The sequence below is a fragment of the Macadamia integrifolia genome, chromosome 6 (genome assembly GCF_013358625.1).
Source record: "Macadamia integrifolia cultivar HAES 741 chromosome 6, SCU_Mint_v3, whole genome shotgun sequence".
NCBI lineage: Eukaryota > Viridiplantae > Streptophyta > Magnoliopsida > Proteales > Proteaceae > Macadamia > Macadamia integrifolia.
Genome location: NC_056562.1, coordinates 14,847,519 through 14,867,378, shown reverse-complemented (window position 1 = coordinate 14,867,378; position 19,860 = coordinate 14,847,519). Strand labels below are relative to the sequence as shown.

Genomic DNA, 19,860 nt, shown 5'->3' with positions numbered 1-19,860 from the left:
ACTTTTTTTTTGGGGGGGGGTGTGTGGGGCGTTAATATTTTATTATTGATGTGTTGTTTTGTTGACAGTTTTCCTTATTTAGGAAGGAAAAAAGCTCAAATCTTTTTCTTATAGAAAGAAAACATCAACCCATATCATTTATCTTTTAAAAAAAATATAAGCTATAAAGTGAGAAAAGTAAGTTACAAAATTAAAAATTAAAATCTAATAAAAGAAATATTCTTCCCCCTTCCACTCCCACCCAAAAAAAAAATCGAAACAACAAATTGTAATTTTTCCCTTATCTCTACCATCTGTGTTTGCTATTTGGTGGAGCGACTGAAGATGAATGATAAGTCATAATCTGCCTTGGTATGTGAACATTCCAAAGCATAATTTTTGAGCAATCTCCTTTTGGGATTCCCTTTAACTTGCTTTCATCTTCAAGAACCACTTGTTGGACGTATTTCATCGTGTTCTGCATATCACATAAGTAAAAATTGTCAATTAGACTTCTCCATCTTATAGCTTAAGTTTTTAGGATTTGATACTTCAACATGGTATCAAAGTTATCAAAATCATAACACTGATGATAACCCAAAAGAGGGATCACACATATCACGTGTATTCTCACCCAAAATAGGGGCAACACGTGAGGGGGAGGGCCGAAAATAATTAAACATTGGAAAACTCAGGGACCTTGGATGCCTTCATAATATCAATTGGGCCTCTCCATACCTAATATGGTTACTTCAGGCTCGTTTGATAACATTTCAAGAAACGAAACAAAAAACGTTTGATAACATTGTTTCATTTAACTTGTTTTCAGAAATTGAAATTAAAATTTCTACCTATTTATGGTTCAAGAAACAACCCAGGTGAAACAAGTTGCCTCTAGAAACAACTCGTGGCCATTATTTTCACTGGTTACTATCGTCTTCTAGAAACATGATTATCAAACACCTTCAATTTTGTTTATGTTTCTAGAAATGAAAATTTATGTTTCTGCCGTTTTTTAAAACAGAAACGGCAGAAACGTTATCAAACGGGCCCTTCATGGCATGACCACCTAGAAGATGAATAAGAGATGGCTTTCAAATTACCAAGAGTCTAATCTCTCCGCTGTCATCATCCAAACTATAGATAATTCTCCTTTCCAAGAATGCATACCAAAACAGCCTTTCTTGTCTCTGTTTCATGTATAAATTTCAGCACCCATTTCTCTATCAGATGACTATGAGTTGAACAAGAACTGAACTGAATTTCACCATGATTGCAAGTAATGATCCTAATCATACCTGCTAACTGATTTTGGTATTACTTCAAAATCGTTTATGAAAGTAGTTGGGGAGGAGGTTGGCCAAACTAAACTTTCTAACAAATCTATGCTATTTAATTTGAAGAATTGCCTAATGCTTAGCTAAATGGGACCCACTATGATTCCATGGGATCACTGTTTATGTGAAAAGGAGGAGGAGGGAATCTGATTCTGCAATCCAAATTGATGGTATGATTACATGTTCTGGTGGGCTTTATTATTGGTGTCTAATTATTATGCTACCTAACCTTGAAGAAAATAACTTTTTAAAATGAATTCTACAAGCAGTATTTTTTTGTATACTACTTTACAAAAAGTGTAAGAAGACATTCTAAAACAAGAAAATAGAAAGTATTGGCTTCAGAATGCGTTCTAGACCAAGAATTTAATCCAGGAATACATACGACACACAACCTAAGAAGTTGATGCAATGGAGATTTAAGAGTTAATACCTGTGAGGCATCTTGAACAGATGAAGGACGGCCCCATCTCTCAGGATCCCAAAGAATAGAACTGTTGAATGCAAAACTTGAAACATGAATTGGCTTCACCAGATTCTGATCATGGTTGTTCATGCCCCATAGTTGCCACCCTATAACTTGTGAAGAGTCACATACAGGTCCTTCGATCACCACCCTCTTCCTGTTTGCAGCTACTGAAGCAATCGGCCATGCCCCGAAAACCCTGCAGCTTCTCCAAGTTAATGAACTAATAAAATCTAAAACTGCTCATTTTGTTGCAATTCATCTTTTATATATATATATATATATATATTTTTTTTTTTTTGCTTCAAAAAAAGGAGGGGTTATTTTTAACTTTCAGTACTAGTCTTTGGTTCTGATTCGTGACTCAAATCTCAATGGGGTCATTTTCTTAGATCAAATGTTGCTGATTGAACCTCTAAAATAAGTTTTTAAAAGGGGGAGAAGGATTAATTTCAACAAGAACTCATGTACAATTCATATTTTACTTTTATAACTATAACAAACAGAATCATCCAAGGAAGACAGATCCCAAACTTGGATGGTTTGTGTGCTGTGTTCTGTTCCATAGTAAAGCTAAAATGTATACTTTTTTCTGCAAAACTAAATAATAGTGAGGGATAAGAAAGCTCATACTCTGTTTCTCTGATTTCTTCAAAGAAATCAAGATCATAAAAGTTAGAAAGCCCGGCAAAGTGAATGATCCCATCGAGTCGATGATACTCTATCAGATTAAGTGCAATATTCCTCTGATGATCCATTTCAGCTTCTGGGTCTGTGAATTTCTCCTTGAAAACCAAATGCCTGTACATGACTCCTGTGCACCTCAATATTTCTGATATCTCTGTAGAGTTAGACTCGGCTTCCACGACCATCCAAAGGAGAGGTGGAGGAACCAATTTCAGTGTTGTAGCCATTCTTCTCAGTAAAGCACCTTGAAGCAGATCATTCGATCTTGTCGGCGTAATAACTATCAAAACCTTTTTAGGAATCAATGTTACATCTTCTTCTTCTTCTTCTTCTTCTTCCACTGCAGATTTTCTTTTCTGATCTCCTGATGAATTAATCTGAACCGCCACCAGAGTTTCAGGAACAACCAGCTGAGCTTTAGCCATCAAATTTCTGTTCAAGGTCACTTCTCGAGTTGCTACTGGTTGAACAATTTCAATAGCTGGGGGAGAAAATTCCTGATTCTTCATGGATTGATTCGATTCAATAGGACCAGAGAAAATTGAAGCTCTACTGGTAGGGGTGAAACCAGTGAAGAATCCCATAATGAAACAGAAAACAATATGGAAAGCAGCTTTCTTCCATAGCTGAACTCTTTTCTTTGATCTATCAAAAGAACCCATCTCCCAAAACACTATTGAAACCAAGGTAGATCCACAAGAACTAATACTTATAGCTTCTCCCTCAGCCCCTTATGAATTATTGAATCAAAGGAACTGGGGATTTGGGATCAACGATCCATGCTATGTTAGAAAGGTACTTAACAGTATTTTAAAAAAGTGCGCGAGGTAACGGTTATATGATTAGTATCGGCGAACTAAGTAGGTACCACACGTTCTTTTTGGGGAACTTGAGATGGGAAAACAACTCGTTAGGTGGGTCACTTTTAAAAAACCCGGAATCGGTTGGTCTGAGCCGGAATTGGTTTAACAACATCTTAACCCTAGTTAATTCGATTTGATTTGGTTTGGTTTGATTTTTAAAATTAAAACCATTAATTTGAACATAAATGAATCGAATATAACTGAAAATCAAATAAAATTCAAGTTCGAACAGAATAAAGGTGAATAAAACCGAATTAAAAATTTGTAAAAAAAGCTAAATATGATGAACTGAAATTAGCGATAGAAACTAAAATCAGGCTCGGCCGGCGATTCATTCGATTCAATTCCAATTTTTAAATCCAAGGAGCAGACATAGAAGGATTGCGTTGCACTGTCGTCTCACCAACTTGGTTCAGATTGAAACCCATCACCTAAAAAACCCGTATTCTATTCTCTATTGATTAAATTAGGTTAAGATGCTAATTAGGAGAAGCTACTAACTTGACTTCCTTAGTCCAAGAAATTTGGTTTGGAAATGGATGGTTTTCTATTATATAATTAAGGATTTCGGGGCCTACACTGGCCACAATTGGAAGTATTTGGTCTTTCCGTTTAAGGGTCAATTTCACGTAACCAACTTAGGAAATTAAATTGATATAAAAACGGAAGAGATTACTTATTTTTAATTGAATGTTACTGTTTAAAATTCCAGTGAAGGAATCATTTTAGCTGTTACTTATTTTTTTTTTTTCACATGTTTATATTTAATTATTTTATTGCACAATGGAATTGCAAGTTGGTTGACATAATTATTGATAGGCTCCATCAAGGATTTAGTTATCGATATCGATCTTCGATCGATTGTATCAGTCTAAATCAATCAATATTATTTTTATTTTTCATAAAAATTAGATTTTTTTGATAATTTTATACTTATGTAATACCTGATCCCAGATTGACGAGATATCAGGAGTGGTCTCAACGGATACCAATACAATACGACTGATACAACCGATACCTAAAACCATGGGCTATATGAATTGGATTTAATTCACGATTTCAACAACATTGTGTCATATTGGACGATTCATATCATACAAATCAATTGATACAACTGATCCAATATTGATTCAAGGTTGTCAAGAATTATAAGCTATCTTCTAACTAGATGGATCATGTGTTCATATGATATGTTTAATATTAATCAAAGTTGATGAAACAAAAAAATCAAATATTAAAAAATTTTAAAGATTACATAAAAATTACATGTCAAATAATGGATTGTTGACAATATATAAAGATGGATCAACATACAAAAAGAGTATTTGATTAAATTTGAGCTCAAAATTTGATACATAATCAATCCAAATTATTTCCTAGAAGTATTCAGTTGTTAGAATCGCAACATCATTGTTCCACACGAAATATATAGATGGTCTACTTAAAAAACCTCTCCAAGCACGCCAATGTAGAAAAACTAATGGTGGAAGTTTAACTCAATAAGAGGACAATGAAATGAAATATAATATACATAAAATAAGTAAAAAGTAACAAATGAAAAGTATTTTAGTAATATAATAATCTTATAATTTGTATAAAACTATATTTAAAATTCCATATTGTATATTCTCTCAAATATTGGAAGAAATCAAGAATCATAATTCCTCACGTCACCCCAAATTGCTAATATTCCACAGAAGCACAACCAGCCCATGAAATCATTTTTATAGATAGAAAAAAACCAATGTGTTCTTCGTCATCCAAACACACCCCTAAACTCTTCATAACCGATTGGATAAACATTGCGATTTCGGATAATTAAAAATTATAATAAGAAAAACAAACTTTGTAAAATGATGTCATACTATTGAGTGTGGGAGAGAATAGACCAAGGCCAACTTCTGCCAAAAATTATAATAATAATGCGCGCAAGCTAAAATTTTTAGTGGAAATAGAATTCTGATAAACGAATTGTACAAAATAAAATCTTGAATTAAAAATAAAGGTTAAGATAGATTATTGATCATGCATTTATAAAAGACGTACTCGTTGCACTGCATGAGACTCCACATGTATGAAGTCAAAATACGCAAATTTTACCCTAAAAATATCGAAAAACTATTTTGACAACTTTAATCACCAAGTCGAGCACTCATCTACTTAAAAGTTCAAAATTTATCTACTATTAAACCCACTAAAACAAATAATCTTAACAAAAGTGAAGGATGTAAGTATAGAGTAGGACCCATTTGATTTTGTTTCTTTTATTTCTATGTATAAAAATAAGAGAAACAATTTTATTTGTCCATTTTCGTACTAAAAAAAAAAACAATTTTTAAAGTTACAAAAAGCTATTTGATTTTTTTTTTCTTCTAAAACATTTTTAACAGTGTAATCAAATTCAAAACACGAGTGAAAACATGATATTACAAGTATACAACTCACAATTAAATTCAAAATACAAATGAAGACACAACATTATAGGTATACAACCACAAGTGAAAATGTGATATTACAAACATACAACAGGTATATTTTATAGAAATGAGCTTTAGAATGATAAAAACAATCTAAAATTGTGAACTTCGCATAACAAAATTGAAGTCATACTTTTGAATAGCAAATAGTTCCAACTCTGGGTTGAGAATGACAATAGGTCGAGTAAAACATCAAAATTTTCACACTTTTTATCCCTTCCACTTATTTTTAAAAGCAAAAAATAAATCCTAACTTGCTTCTCCATTCCTGTTTCTAGAAAAGTAGACACATAAATTTCTTTCTATTTCAAAGAACAAATAAAATAAAACAGAAAAATTAAACGATTTTTGAAGTGTTCTTTTTTTTCTTAAGGAAAAAAAAAAACAAAATCAAACCGACCCTTACCCAACCCACAAGTTTTTGGGCTCCGAGGGGCCCAAATGTTTACGGAGAAGGGGAGGGAAATACGAATACCTGTTATTCTGTAAATTCACATATACAAGACAGCTATAATGGCAGAGATGAAACAGGAGGAAATATCTCTATTCTATACAATAGGGGCAGAGTGTGGAAGACGATGGAGGAACTGGAAGACACAGCTATAATATTGTCTTTGCCAACTCTTCAACTAATCGAAACCCATTACCATATCGGACCCGAAGCTCCTAATGATCGGACCTCTTCTCCCTTTCCGGCAGCTCAGGCTTCTCTTCCCGTTTCTTTTTCTCCTCCTCCTGTTCCTTTCCTTCTCCTCTCTTCTTCTCCTCCTCTTTCCCAGGAAGAGCAGGTAGGGTAGGGAGAATGATGGATTCACGCTGTGAATCGATCAATTTGCCGAGCCTCTCTTCGATCATATCGAATGCCATGGCTAGCTCAGGACCCTTCACTGCTTGGAGGATGGAGTTCGCACCCACCAGGAACTGGGGGCGGTTCTTCCGAGCCGAAGTGGCGAAACCGAAGAACTCCATTGCCCCACTCCGAGACGCTATTTGGCAGAATGGAAAGTACCTCGGTACCACGAACACGTCCCCTTCCTTTAACTTTGCGTTCATGGCCGAAGTCCCGTCGGGGTAAACCACCTGCAACGACCCTTCTCCGCTCAATACGATCCCGTACTCCGTAGCTATTGGGTTCACATGCGGCGCCATCATCGACCCCTGAAATTTAATATACAGATCAGATAAATGATAAATCATCAATGTGGGCAGTTGGATGTTATTCAAATAATCAAATCTTGATAACGAGAATGTTGCACATCAATTGATTGATGAAATACCGCACTGAGGTTGACAAGATAAACGCCAACGTTGGATTTTTTGAGAGGTGAAAAATCGTGCTTGTCAACGGCAATACTCCACCCATAGCGGTTCCGGAAGTCAGGCTTCGTGTCATAAAGGTTGTACGCGTCAGGTGATCGCACTTTGCTTTTCTTATCCTCATCCTCATTTTCCTGCACCCCCATGACGGACTTCAAGAGCTTCCTCCACGTCCATGCTTCCTCTTGTTGTTCTTCCTTCTCTTGTACTAACTCTTCGTCTTCGTCGTCGTCGTCTCCTTCCACACCCATTAACCCTCCTATCCTTTCTTGTTGCTTCAATTTCATGAAGGATTCCCAGTTGCCTGGCTGATGCGCGTCCGGTACGTAAACGATAGGTCCTTCCTGTTGTCTCATCATGATATCTTCCAATTCGCTAGAAGAAACCTGCCAAAATCATCTTAGTGCGCTGTGTGTTTGAATTGCACTATTCTAGTCGGATGTCATTTTTACCGTACATTGAATGCAGTTTTGAGGATCTTGTGGTCAAATCCCGCGAGCACAGATGTGGGATTCGTTCCTCCTCCAATGAAGAATGACTGAAAAGAGTGAGGATGTGTGAAAAAAGAAATCTTTCATGGGCATGGCCACACTCAATTGCTGTTGATGCTTGTGGGAGATTCGTGAGGGAAAGAATTTCACAAACCTGGAAGGGTCCTTGTCCAAAGCTCTCGATTGGATAGGATCTTTGTCCTTTTTCGAATTTATCGATGCTGCAAATAACCTGGAGCCTCTGGCCCTCGCCAGTGTTCAACAGGTAGAATGCATAACCAGCCGGGATTCTATAGATATCACCAATCCTCAATTGCCTCTCCACCAGCCTATCTTTGTCTATCCACCCGATCTTCACCTCCCCTGCGCCAAACCCAAGCGACAGAGATTAACAAAAAACTGTTCAAGAAGCCATGAATGGAGTTGAATAGACAGATGAAAACAGAGAGAGAGAGAGAGAAGCGGGTACCCCTGCGAACAAACAAGATCAAATTGGTATCAGTATACTGAGGAAGGAATAGGGTCTTTGGTTCCATGTTGATAAAGCCGATGTGAATTGGGTTATCTATGCCCCTCCCACCGAAGCCTTTCACGACTCTCATCTCCCCTGCTTCAGTACTTACAGCCTGTTTCGAGTCCCGCAACAAGAACTCATCCTCTCTTCCTTCTTCCCCCTCTCCTCTCCCTCCCCAACCTCTGTCTCCTTCTTTTCCTCGCCCTTCCTCTTCCTTCTCTTCTCTCCTTCCCCAACCTTTTTCTCCTCCTCTTCCTTCTCCTCTCTCTTCTGCCCTTCCTCCCCTTCCCCAACCTCTGCCTCCTTCCCTTCCTCCTCCTCTCTCTTCTGTCTCTTCTCTCCTTCCCCAACCTCTGTCTCCTCCTCTTCCTCCTCCTCTCTCTTCTGTCTCTCCTCCCCTTCCCCAACCTGTGTCTCCTTCTCTTCCTCCTCCTTCTTCATCATCATTATATCCCATCGCCATGTGAACTGAGAAGATCACAAGCAGGAGAAGTAACAGAATTGCTTTCTGTTTCATCCTCCCCATTACATACAGTCTCTGCTTCTCAAACTCACTCTAACCCACCCCTGGTGTATCGTGTGGACAATCTAGAGACTGAGATATCGGAGTCTATAAAGGGGAAGGTGGGGTGAAGTGGAAGTGATACGTGACCTTCATGCAGACGATGAGAATTCGCTGGCGGTTTTTCCCGTAGCCACCATTGTTAAATGTTAACGAGAGATTCTTCCCCATATTGTCTCTTGAAAATTTTGAACTTTGTTGTGAGGCGGCGGAGTGTGCTTACTGCAGTTACGTGGATAGTGTGGCAGATCGTAACCGTTCGTTTCACGCGTGGAATTTGTCCACGACCAGAAATCGGGTTGCTTCCTATTTTTTCTTGGTTCGACCGTGACTCGGATGAGAAGTTAGGGAAGGTCTGCCCGGATGCCTACTCCACCAAAGAGTGGGCTTGGCCCAAGCTCAGGTACAATATATGCATGTGAGCAATTTATTTATTTATTTATTTTTTAAGATTAGCCATGGATCTGACCCTTAGATTGCATTGGGGAAGTGAATTTTCAATCTCATACAATAAGGGATAGTATTTAATGATAAACCCATATTCTATTTATAGTATCACATCATTAAAGAATTTCTTCATCATAGGATAAAGAAACTTGATCTAATAAGTATTTTCAAAATTATTTTGAGAACTTTTTTCAATTCTAACTTAAATGAATTTTGAGAATAAGACAAGAGATAATCAAAGAAGATTGTTGGATGATTACCATACACAATCATGGATTCATGGTAATATTTATCTCGTTAAACGGCATATATTTTTTGAGTAAAGGTTTCCTATAAAGCCCAAGTGGGAAACTGTACCATGAGAGGGAGGGAGATGAATTCGTTAAGTTTGTGACTTCCATTTCGTTTAAGAAAGAAAATATGATCAATATGGATCCTATGACCCAGAAAATATGATCAATATGGATCCTATGACCCTATTATGTGATAAGGCATGGAAAAGAATCCCAATGGCATTGTAAAAATCTTTTTTATTTTTTTATTTTTTTATTTTATAGATAAATGTATATTATGAACATACATTATTCACAAGTACTTAATGCTGGGCTGCATTTGACTTTGACAGGCCTTATCCAAGATAAGTTGAGCCTTAAACTCATCTTAAACCCAAGCTTGAGACACATTTTGGAACTCATCACAGGGCAGCAAATGATTTAGATCAAATATATAGCAAGCAATGTTTATATATATATATATATATATATATATGTATATATGTATTTCTAATAAAGAATAAAAAGTGCTCTATAGTAGTGATTATAGTCTTTAGGTCGAAGCTTTCATATAGAAAGCAGTGTTTCTATAGACTAATAAATGATAGTGCGGCATGCTGATTTGAATTCACAATCAGCTGACTCAAGTGATGATGGGACAAAGGGATCAAAGATCAATCTAATTCACAAATAGGAAAAATCTCATTTTTTTTATTAGAATAGGTTTTTGGTTTTCATTCCCTACCAATTCGTGGATTTAGATCGATCAATACAATACGAATGTCATATTTTTTGATGAAAAATATTGAATATCAATATCGATGACGACCAATACCAACACGGACACTAGAACCAAATACATGTTACCAGAACAATGGAATTTCCCATCAAAGCTTTGTTTGGTTGGAAGGGAAGTGGAGAAATGGGACTTTTATTTATTTATTTATTTTTTTTAAAGATATATATATATATATATATATATATATATATAAAGGGAGAGGGATAAATATGCCGCAGATATCAAGTATGTTAGTGGATAGTACCAATAGGAATACATGATGAAGTATCATTCAGGAAGGATATGAGGATCATTTCAGAAAAATAAAAAGGAAAGATAGACACAAGGAATGCTAGCATACTTGATATTGACGGCATATCCAACCTTTTTTCATATATAAAACGAGTTGAGACACGTTGTACTCTTGTAAGATCTATTGGCAACCAAAAAGGAAAGATCTCTCTACCGATTACCGTAGACCAAATATTTCCAAACAGGTGTTAGCTGTTAGCTTTTCGTGAGTATGGAACCGTACGTGTTAGCTTTTAATACCCACGCATGAAAGTTTCAAATCAGGTTGCAGAGATCTTGATCAAACATTAATGGGGTTCCCTGCGTTACGTGTGACCTTTTTGTGATTTGGGAGATCAAACTTTACATTTATTGTCCATTTGCTCGCCCAATAAAAGTTTTTTCAATGTTCAACATGCCCCAGGGTTTGAAAGTAGAATTCCGTTCCCAATTTGATTTCAGAGAGTAAGAATCAATAGAATCAAGGGTTGAGAGTAGAACCAAATGTAATCTTAGTGTAGAGAAGCTTCTCTTCATGGAACACCTAATTCTATTAAATTTGATGATTGGGCAATTTTGACAATTGGATATATGGAAAAGGGTTTAACCATATAAACCCCATGAATTAGTACGGATTCTATGTATATCCCTACACGGGAAAAGAAGGCTCTCTCCACGTCTGTGATGGACTCCTGTTTTTGCATTTTGTTAATGCATGCTATCAGAAGTAGGCCAATTTTGTGATTTAGGGTTTGATAAATCATCATAGTTAGCTTTTTCTTTCACCAATCAAGAAAATGTATTGATCTTCATATAGCACTTCACATCACATAAGTAAGAAGGAAGCAGGCTACTCCTTGAAAATGTCCCACCCGTAGGTTCATTTGTCGTTAGGTTAAGCAATAAAGAAGAAAGTCCTTCTGCCCCTAGGGCGGTCGTAGATCTCTAGAATAAGCAAGCAACAGAGGAGACTTTCACCATTAAAAAAGAAAAAAATAAATAAAAAATCAATTCCATTGATCTACCATGTCCCGATCTTGATATGTTAATCCATATAAATTTTTTAGAAGGCCTGATATCCTTCATGGAAAAGACCATAATCATATAAATTTGGGACTTAGTTTTTTCAAGGCCACAATGAATAGAAATTCATTCTAACACAGTACTTCAAATAACCGTGAGGTATCAAGAGGATATTTGGGGAAAGTACTAAAATCTAATAGGGACTTGTGAACCCTAGGAGGGTGGGTGAACCGTCTTCTATAGGTGTAAAAAAACTTTCCCATAAATTTAAATGATTAATAATAGAAAAAAGGTTAATAAAAATATATTTGTTCCTTTTTATTCAACTATTTTTTTTCTCTATACTTATCAATATTTTTTCTTCTTCTTCAAATTTTTGGGTAATGGAAACATGATTTCTATTAAATAATTTAAGGGTAACGTTGTTTTCCATGATGCTAGTGGGGAGAATCTCCCATATCACGTCAATGGGGCATGTAGAATGGTATCATCTTCATAGGACTCATGACAAGAGCGAAGAAGAAAAAAAAAAACCCATGTGAGAGGGCAATACACTTCATTGGCACTGTGGGAAAGTTTTTTCCCCTACCTTGATTACTTGAGATCTCATTATGTCACATGGTCTATGGTACCTACGATGGTAAAATCTTGAGGACAATGAGACCCGAAGTCCTTGGTCCACTTATCAAGTTTTGGTCCTAACTCCTAAAGAAATCATTTAGGTGTTAAAACAAATCATTAAAAGAATCAAAATTTATGAAGAAAGTGCTTGAGATTATGGAGGGCTGGGTGCATTGTACATACATGAAAAGGTAAATAATTGAATTTGTGACAGAAATTTAAAAGTATAAATAATTTAAGGGTAAAAGAACCCTGAATAACATGTCCCAAATATAAAGGGGCACAAAATGACCCCTCATTAGCTCAAGAGCCACGCTGCTTTTCAGAGAATTCTCTCCCTTATTTTAAATTATTCATTTTAAAATAATGCAATGGGTAACTTTATTTTCCCCGATAAACATGAAAGTTACTTATTATTGGTGTTGGGCATAGGTAACATGTCATCGTTAGACAAACTAAATGTATGAGAAAAACATACAAGGACATAGGAGACCAAGACTTGATAATCAATCAGAATCAGATTATATGGCAACCTATACTCCTTGTTGTTTACTTTGCATCTCCCTTCCAAATTATTTTTCAATTAAAAAAACAAAAAAATTTATTATTATTAAAACAAAAGTAGACAGATAGCCCAGAATCTATATGTATAGTTTTAGAACATTGTCATATCTTAATAAATGTGGACTTATATTTAGATTATTAGGGATAATGGGGAATCCTCCTGCTGGCATGTTCTATTTGTTAATTTCGCTACAACCTCTTGACATATATCATATGTTAAATTTAGTAGTTAACCGAACCATATAACTTATTATGTATAGAATCTTTCTCTAGTTTGGTTTGATTTTTAAAAGGGATAAGAATTGTTTTTAGGATCCCATGTGAACTTATCTTAAATAATTTATTTATGCCACATGGCTGGATGATGTGGTAATTTTGATCATTGAACGGATCATTTTCAATTGAAGTCGATCACTTGTCGATTTTTGAGGTTGGTTTTTCTATACCAACTTCGAGGTCTTACATGGGTTAAAAAGAGCATAACCTACCAACGGAGTAGGGACTATTGATGTCAAGCCTCACAGGCTCCATCAGTTGATAAAGGTTGAAGAACTTAAATTAATGGATATCAATAAGGCCCTATCGAAACCAATTGACCCGGCTGATTGACACTCTTAGTACTTAGCATAACTGAATAGGGAGAATCAAGACCGATCTAAAATTGTAGGCTTGGCTGCCCTTCTACCATTGTATATAGTTTTTACTTTTAGAGGAAGGGATATAAGTGTAGATAGAAGTCTAAGAAATTAATGATGAGTTATGGAATTTCCTCTTATCCTCTCAATGATGTTACAAAACATTTACAAACTACTACAACAACATCCACCCAAAAATGATGTTACAAAACATCAACTAGAAAAATGATAGTAAAGAAAAGAAGATTAGGTAATCTCTCTCTCTCTCTCTCTCTCTCTCTCTCTCTCTCTGGAAGTAGATGGTAAGACTTAAAAGGATCTGTGCATCTGTGGGGTCTTCAATCTCCATCAACCATCATCCACTCCACTAGTCCACCTAGCACAACATTTAATAATGGACACCAACCCTCCAAGGGAGTTTTATAATGGAATATAAAATCTCAAAAAATATAATAAATAAAAATTGCAAAGCTACTAATTTGTTGATGATTAATGCTTTGCTAAAAAGAGTAAAGGGAAATGTTAGATAAGCCGCAAGGGCATGGTAAGTTAGCACTTTGTGACTAAATTTTTCCTTTTCTTATGAAATAATTTTGGTATCTTTCATACATATGATGTTGTTTTGTAGCATCTAAATGGGACATTCCTTCACTTAAAGGATTCAAAATATCATTTATAGAGAAATTACACCTCAACTGACAAAGTGAAGGCATATTGATTGATTTTCTAATGTTAGCACTGAAAAATTCAACGGTTCAACGAAAGAAGAGTCACCCTATTATGTAAAGGTTCAGATCCCTTCCATGCTAGTAACCACCCCACGTCATCTCACAATGTCCATGAAGCGTGGGAACGATCCTTGAAATATGGGCCTAGACCCTTTGGACGGTGTAAGATGAATTAGGAGTTGGTACACGCAGTGGGAGCGAAACTTGATTCCAACGGTAAAGCAAACTTTCTCACGCTATCTTTTACTTAGATTCAAACACACGCGGGCAGCACGTAAAATCCCTCACTAAGCAAACAGCTAATGAAATATCTTTTTTTTTTCTAATAGAACTATTAAAATATCATTGATGACGACAGAGCGGGCAAGCAACGGTAACATGTGGAGACATTAATTTGACAACTCCAATCACGCTGCTTTCTTAAACGTTTGATGTGAAATCAGCAGTGATTCAGTTATTCTAACTGTTCTTGGAAGTTAAGAGAATTGAATATGGCTTGCAGTGAAAAACAAAAATTATAACATCTATTTTCTAATGAGATTGAATCCATACCCTCAAAACAGAATAATTATAAGCTAATTGTGATTATTGAAAGTCTTACTAACTAATTAATTTTCCTATCCAATCTCAGGAAAAGTACACAGGATCACGAGAGAGATAAAGAGAGTGACAGAGAATATCGTTTGGTGTTTTTGACAGAGAGAGAGAGAGAGTTGATTTGTTAGTAATTTCTTACTGATTAGCGTGGAGCCCACAGGAAAACCAGCTGTTATTCTGTAATTTTCTGGTCGTTGAAACTTTCATTGGCGAGATCTGTTCTTTTCTCTTACAAAGAGAGGACGGAAAGCTCTAATCTTTCTTTCTTTCTGGGTTTGTGGAGCGAAACGTGGATAGATCCACAGAAAGACAGCAGAGAGAGAGAGAGAGAGAGAGAGAACAGAGAAAGAAGACAGATTTTTTTTTTTCACTGAGATCCGGCGAACTTCATGAACAGGTATTTCCGTTTTCTCTTTGCCTTCAACTTGAAATAGAAACTTCATTTATCTGTTTTATTTATTTATTTTTTTTTAATGAGACTCATTTTTCCGTTTTCGGGTCTTGAGATCTCCTCTTGAATTAATGGTTTCAAGGTTTTTCCTCGTTTTCTTTGGATTTTGTCCAATTCCTTTCTGGGTTTATTATTGTGGTGGTTGTAGATCTTAGAAGAGTTTTACGTCTCAGAAATCTGGTTCTGGGTTCTTGAATTTTCTTGTGGATTTTGCAATTTCTGCATTTGGGTATGGCACCTTTTGTTCGTTGGGCAGGGACAATTATTCGATCCCTCTCCCCATCCTTAATAGGAATGATTGCTAATGGATTTCAAGGTCGCTTTTCTGTCGGATCCGTGTTTGAGCTTTTAAATTGCTCTTGAGAGTTTGGTATTTGTTTCAGATACAAAGAAGCGGTTGTATAATTTTATTTTTGTCTGAAACAATATCTAATCTTTCTTTCACGGGATTATAAATGATATGCTGCTGCAAATGGATTTACGATAAGTATGAGAAGGGTGGTGTCTTTGATCTGATTTATAATTGCGATTTCATGGGTTTTTCCAGTCAAAGATCGCTTGGGGAATGATTAGGAGATGGGGAAGAAAGGCAACTGGTTTGTTGCAGTGAAGAAAGCTTTCAGTCCTGATTCCAAGGAGAAGAAAGATAAGGTTTGGAAGACTTTGCCTTTTCCATTGTCGAATTCATAGTATGTTGCGTGGTCTTCTGATGAAATTGGATTTCTGCCTTTTTTTAACCCCTCTCACTAGAAATCGAAGAAGAAATGGTTTGGAAAACAGAAGCACCAGGATCCCACTGTTTCCTCCGTGGTGACCGACACTGCACCTCCTGCTGCTTCTACTTCTCCTCCACCTTCTCATCCTCAGCCGCCTCCTGAGGAAGTCAAACTTATTGAAGCTGAGAATGAACAGAACAAACACTCTTATTCTGTTGCACTGGCGTCTGCAGTGGCCGCGGAGGCTGCTGTTGCTGCTGCTCAGGCTGCGGCAGAGGTTGTTCGTCTAACCACTGCTGTTCGTTTCTCTGGTAAATCAAAGGAGGAAGTGGCTGCTATCAAGATTCAAACGGCATTCCGAGGATACTTGGTATTAGCCCTGTTTCAATTAACTCCTATATTGTCCATTCCCATTTCTGTTTTATTTTTTTTCCCAAATAATTATCATATTTTGTAGAATTCCTGGCGGGTCTGTCTTGTGAGCTAATTATAAGTTTATGCACTATTTTCATCATTTGTGTGAATATTTTAAGCTGCTTCAAGGCCCTTTTAGATATAATTTCGATAATAGTCAAAGCCTTGGATATTCTAAATTCTAAGAAATGACATACTTTGCTTCTGTAGGAGGAAAATTCATGAAGTTTGTTTAGAATCCTTTTCATTTCTAAAAGCCACAGTAGCTGTTCATGAAAAAAATTCAGAACCTCTTGAATGGTTGCCAACTTTGAGATCTATTTTCTTATTTAAACGAGAGATATTATCTTATAAATCATTTCCTAAGTGCTTATTAAAGTTTAGATTTTTGTTTTTAATTTTTATTTCTGCTTGGAATCACCAAATAAAAGAGTGAAGGCAAAGTGTGTGTGTGCGTTTTTTTTTTTTTTTTTTTTGGGGGGGGGGGAGATTACAAAACGAAAAAAGCTGTCTTGGGCAATTTTTTTTCCATTTCTACTTATCTTCACATTTTAACAAAGAAAATGCAAGAAGAAATAGGAGAAAGAGAGGTTTTTTTTTTTTTTTGGGCAATAATAAGGTGTGGGTACATGTGTCTCACATGTGGTTCAATAAATCTACAGGCAAGGAGAGCTTTGCGGGCATTGAGAGGGTTGGTTAGGTTAAAGTCGCTGATTGATGGACATGCTGTCAAACGCCAAGCCACATCCACCTTACGGTGTATGCAGACCCTGGCTCGTGTGCAGTCTCAGATCCGTACAAGGAGGATCAGGATGTCAGAGGAGAACCAGGCTCTTCAAAGGCAGCTCCAGCAAAAACATGAGAGGGATTTGGCAAGAGCTGCTGTGAGTCCCCTGCTTTATTTTACTTTACCTAATTACACCGATATTTAACTGACAGATTTAGTTGTGTGTTTTAAATTAGTTTGAATGCACATTTTTGTCCTCTAAATTATTCAGCTGGTAATCTATTGATAATTTTGGGCAATGGCTTTGGCTCTCTTGGAATGACCATTTGCATTAGTACTTTTATTTTCCTCATTTATCCCACAAAAGATGAACAATGACATGATTAGCTGTTGGACTGAGCTTTCCATCACTTGTCTTTTTTCTGTAACACTTCAACCATTGTCAGGAATTTGTTTTGTCTAAATTAATAAAATTGACATGCTGGAGACATGTTTGAAAGCAGCTTGTGAAAACAGAAATTTTTTTCTGCTGTTGTCAATGTATTCAACTCCTTTCATATTTGATGGTGGTTGTGAATAAAATTTGTGCAACATTTTTATCCATTACTAGAATTAAATTAATCATTGCAGAAAAAAGTCAGTGTATGTGGTTTTCTGTACATGGGAGTCACATGGATGTGGCTGTTATGTACCATCCATATCGGGTGTTAGATTGGTTGGATCTTGGCTGAGTGCATGCTTGATCAGATCAGATTCTAAATTTACAGTAGTCCCTTTCGAGATCATTCTGACTGAGATTCTTAATCGGGATCCTTGATCTGTTTATTTTCAGATGGGGATACGATTCATATCCTTGCAACTTTCTTCTTATCCATATGTTGTATTGCAAGAGTCTGATTGGATCTAGAAAAGTTGCATGCCCCACACACCCCCCCCCCCCCCCCCAAAAAAAAAAAATCTTCTTTGTCATGTTTTAAAATTTTAATCTGTCATTTCCATTGGGAAATGGACAGTTACTAGTTCTATAAACAATACACTGTTACTGTTTTAATAAAAGGAAAATGTGTTTCTGAACCTGTACAGATAGATGAGGAATGGGATGACAGTGCGCAATCTAAGGAACAGATTGAAGCAAATCTTCTGAACAAGCAAGAGGCTGCCATGAGAAGAGAAAGAGCACTCGCATATGCATTCACTCACCAGGTAAACCCTGCTTCCCTTCCTTCTTTTCTGTGTTTTCTTCTCTTTTTACCCTGTGTTTGTATGGACCATAGTATGCTTGTGGGTTCAGCTTGTTATTCAGCTGCTTAAGAGGTTCCAGACCCGGCTTCATGTTATTTAATTTTTTGCAGTCGCTGGTCTGCTTAGCCCTACATTCAACTTGCTGAGTCCTTATTATTTATAAATGAAGAAGAGAAATGTTCTTTTTATAAAATGGCATGGCTTTATAAGCCATGTTTTTAATCTTGGACTAGTCAGATCACGAGTTCCACAGCCTTCAAATGTACAATATTATGAGATTAACCTGCTATGCAATGGCTCTGCAGCAAATGTGGAAGAATTCTTCACGATCTGGGACCGCAACTTTCATGGACCCTAACAATCCTCACTGGGGGTGGAGTTGGTTAGAGCGATGGATGGCAGCCCGCCCATGGGAGAGTAGAAGCATGACGGACAAAGAATTTAATGACCATGGTTCAGTAAAGAGTGTGAGCCGCAGTGTTGCAGGAGGAGAAATCATCAAAGCTTATGCCCGCCGCGAACTCAATGCAGAGAGGCCTTCACCTACAGCCCAAAAAGCCAGCCGCCCTCCCAGTCGCCTATCTCCTTCAACTCCCCCTTCCAAAGCAGCATCTTCTTCATCGGTTGCTGGGAAATTGAAGCCAGCAAGTCCAAGAGGGAATATGTGGATCCACGACGATGATTCAAGGAGCATGTTGAGCGTGCAGTCAGAGCGGCCTCGGCGGCATAGTGTTGCAGGTTCATCAGTGAGGGATGACGAGAGCCTGGCAAGTTCTCCAGCTGTCCCAAGCTACATGGCACCCACTGAGTCCGCAAGGGCCAAAGCCCGGCTGCATAGCCCATTGGGGATAGAGAAGATTGGAACCCCAGAGAAAGGATTGGCAGGGTCCGCGAAGAAACGGCTGTCTTTCTCAGCTTCCCCAGCTGGTCCTAGGCGGCATTCAGGTCCACCCAAGATAGACAGCAGCTCCATTAAGGACTTGGGTATACAGCAAGTTGCAAGCAATGGTGGTGGAAGGTGGCCTAGCACCTGATCGAAAGGGAGCAAAAGACAGCACTTAATGGGTTGAAAGCATTCAAAGAGAAAAGTGGGTTGCAGTCGTCTTGTACCATTTTCAGAGCTCTTATTTGTTACTTAGTGAGATTTGGTTTGGGTGAATTTAGTCTCTTGGGGTCCAATTATGATTTGTTCAGTTGCCTTGTTATGAAGATTGTGTCTTTGTTTCTTTCTCTTAGTTCCCAGGCCTTGGCTGGGATTCTGATTGGTGCTTACAAGATCAGACACGAAGAAGCCAATTCATTGTACTGATTGCAACTCCAAATGAATGTTTGTGATTTTCCATTTTCATTTTTCTTTTGTTATTTTCGCCGGATGGAAGAAAATCCACTTGTAATTGTTGTGTTAGTGGACACTTTTGTGTTTGTCAATACTTTGTTGAATTTTCTTTCTTTCTTTCCTTTTCTTCTCCATTTTTTTTTTCCCTTTCTTATACAATATTTAGATGATCACATTTTGTTTGATCTAGTGGGGAAAGAAGGGAGAAAGATATAGGACTCTGTTTGGGGGTGGGCGGATGTGATCTGAATCCTTGAAAAGATTTCCAGAGAACAATACAAGTCTCTCTACAAACTAAAAACAGTCTCCACTCACTCCCCACTGT

At 37.0% G+C, this 19,860-nt stretch overlaps 3 protein-coding genes across 3 annotated transcripts; 1 reads left to right on the top strand and 2 right to left on the bottom strand.

Annotated features, from left to right (window-relative positions):
* Nucleotides 1-126: 126 nt before the first annotated feature.
* LOC122081017 (beta-1,4-xylosyltransferase IRX9-like) lies at nt 127-3,242 on the bottom strand. Its single transcript, XM_042647952.1, has 3 exons — nt 2,416-3,242; nt 1,750-1,981; nt 127-457 (listed from the first exon to the last, which is right to left on the bottom strand). Exons 1-3 carry the CDS (start codon nt 3,129-3,131, stop codon nt 287-289), a joined length of 1,119 nt encoding a protein of 372 aa, XP_042503886.1. The 5' UTR covers nt 3,132-3,242; the 3' UTR covers nt 127-286.
* A 3,023-nt stretch (nt 3,243-6,265) lies between these two features.
* LOC122081616 (vicilin-like seed storage protein At2g28490) lies at nt 6,266-8,813 on the bottom strand. The gene is made up of 7 exons (XM_042648799.1): nt 8,540-8,813; nt 8,369-8,398; nt 8,087-8,296; nt 7,772-7,980; nt 7,584-7,664; nt 7,087-7,512; nt 6,266-6,967 (listed from the first exon to the last, which is right to left on the bottom strand). Exons 1-7 carry the CDS (start codon nt 8,655-8,657, stop codon nt 6,476-6,478), a joined length of 1,566 nt encoding a protein of 521 aa, XP_042504733.1. The 5' UTR covers nt 8,658-8,813; the 3' UTR covers nt 6,266-6,475.
* Nucleotides 8,814-14,881: 6,068 nt separating this feature from the next.
* LOC122082563 (protein IQ-DOMAIN 3-like) lies at nt 14,882-19,627 on the top strand. Its single transcript, XM_042650212.1, has 6 exons — nt 14,882-15,046; nt 15,648-15,751; nt 15,851-16,186; nt 16,893-17,114; nt 18,041-18,160; nt 18,505-19,627. Exons 2-6 carry the CDS (start codon nt 15,677-15,679, stop codon nt 19,231-19,233), a joined length of 1,482 nt encoding a protein of 493 aa, XP_042506146.1. The 5' UTR covers nt 14,882-15,046; nt 15,648-15,676; the 3' UTR covers nt 19,234-19,627.
* Nucleotides 19,628-19,860: the final 233 nt, after the last annotated feature.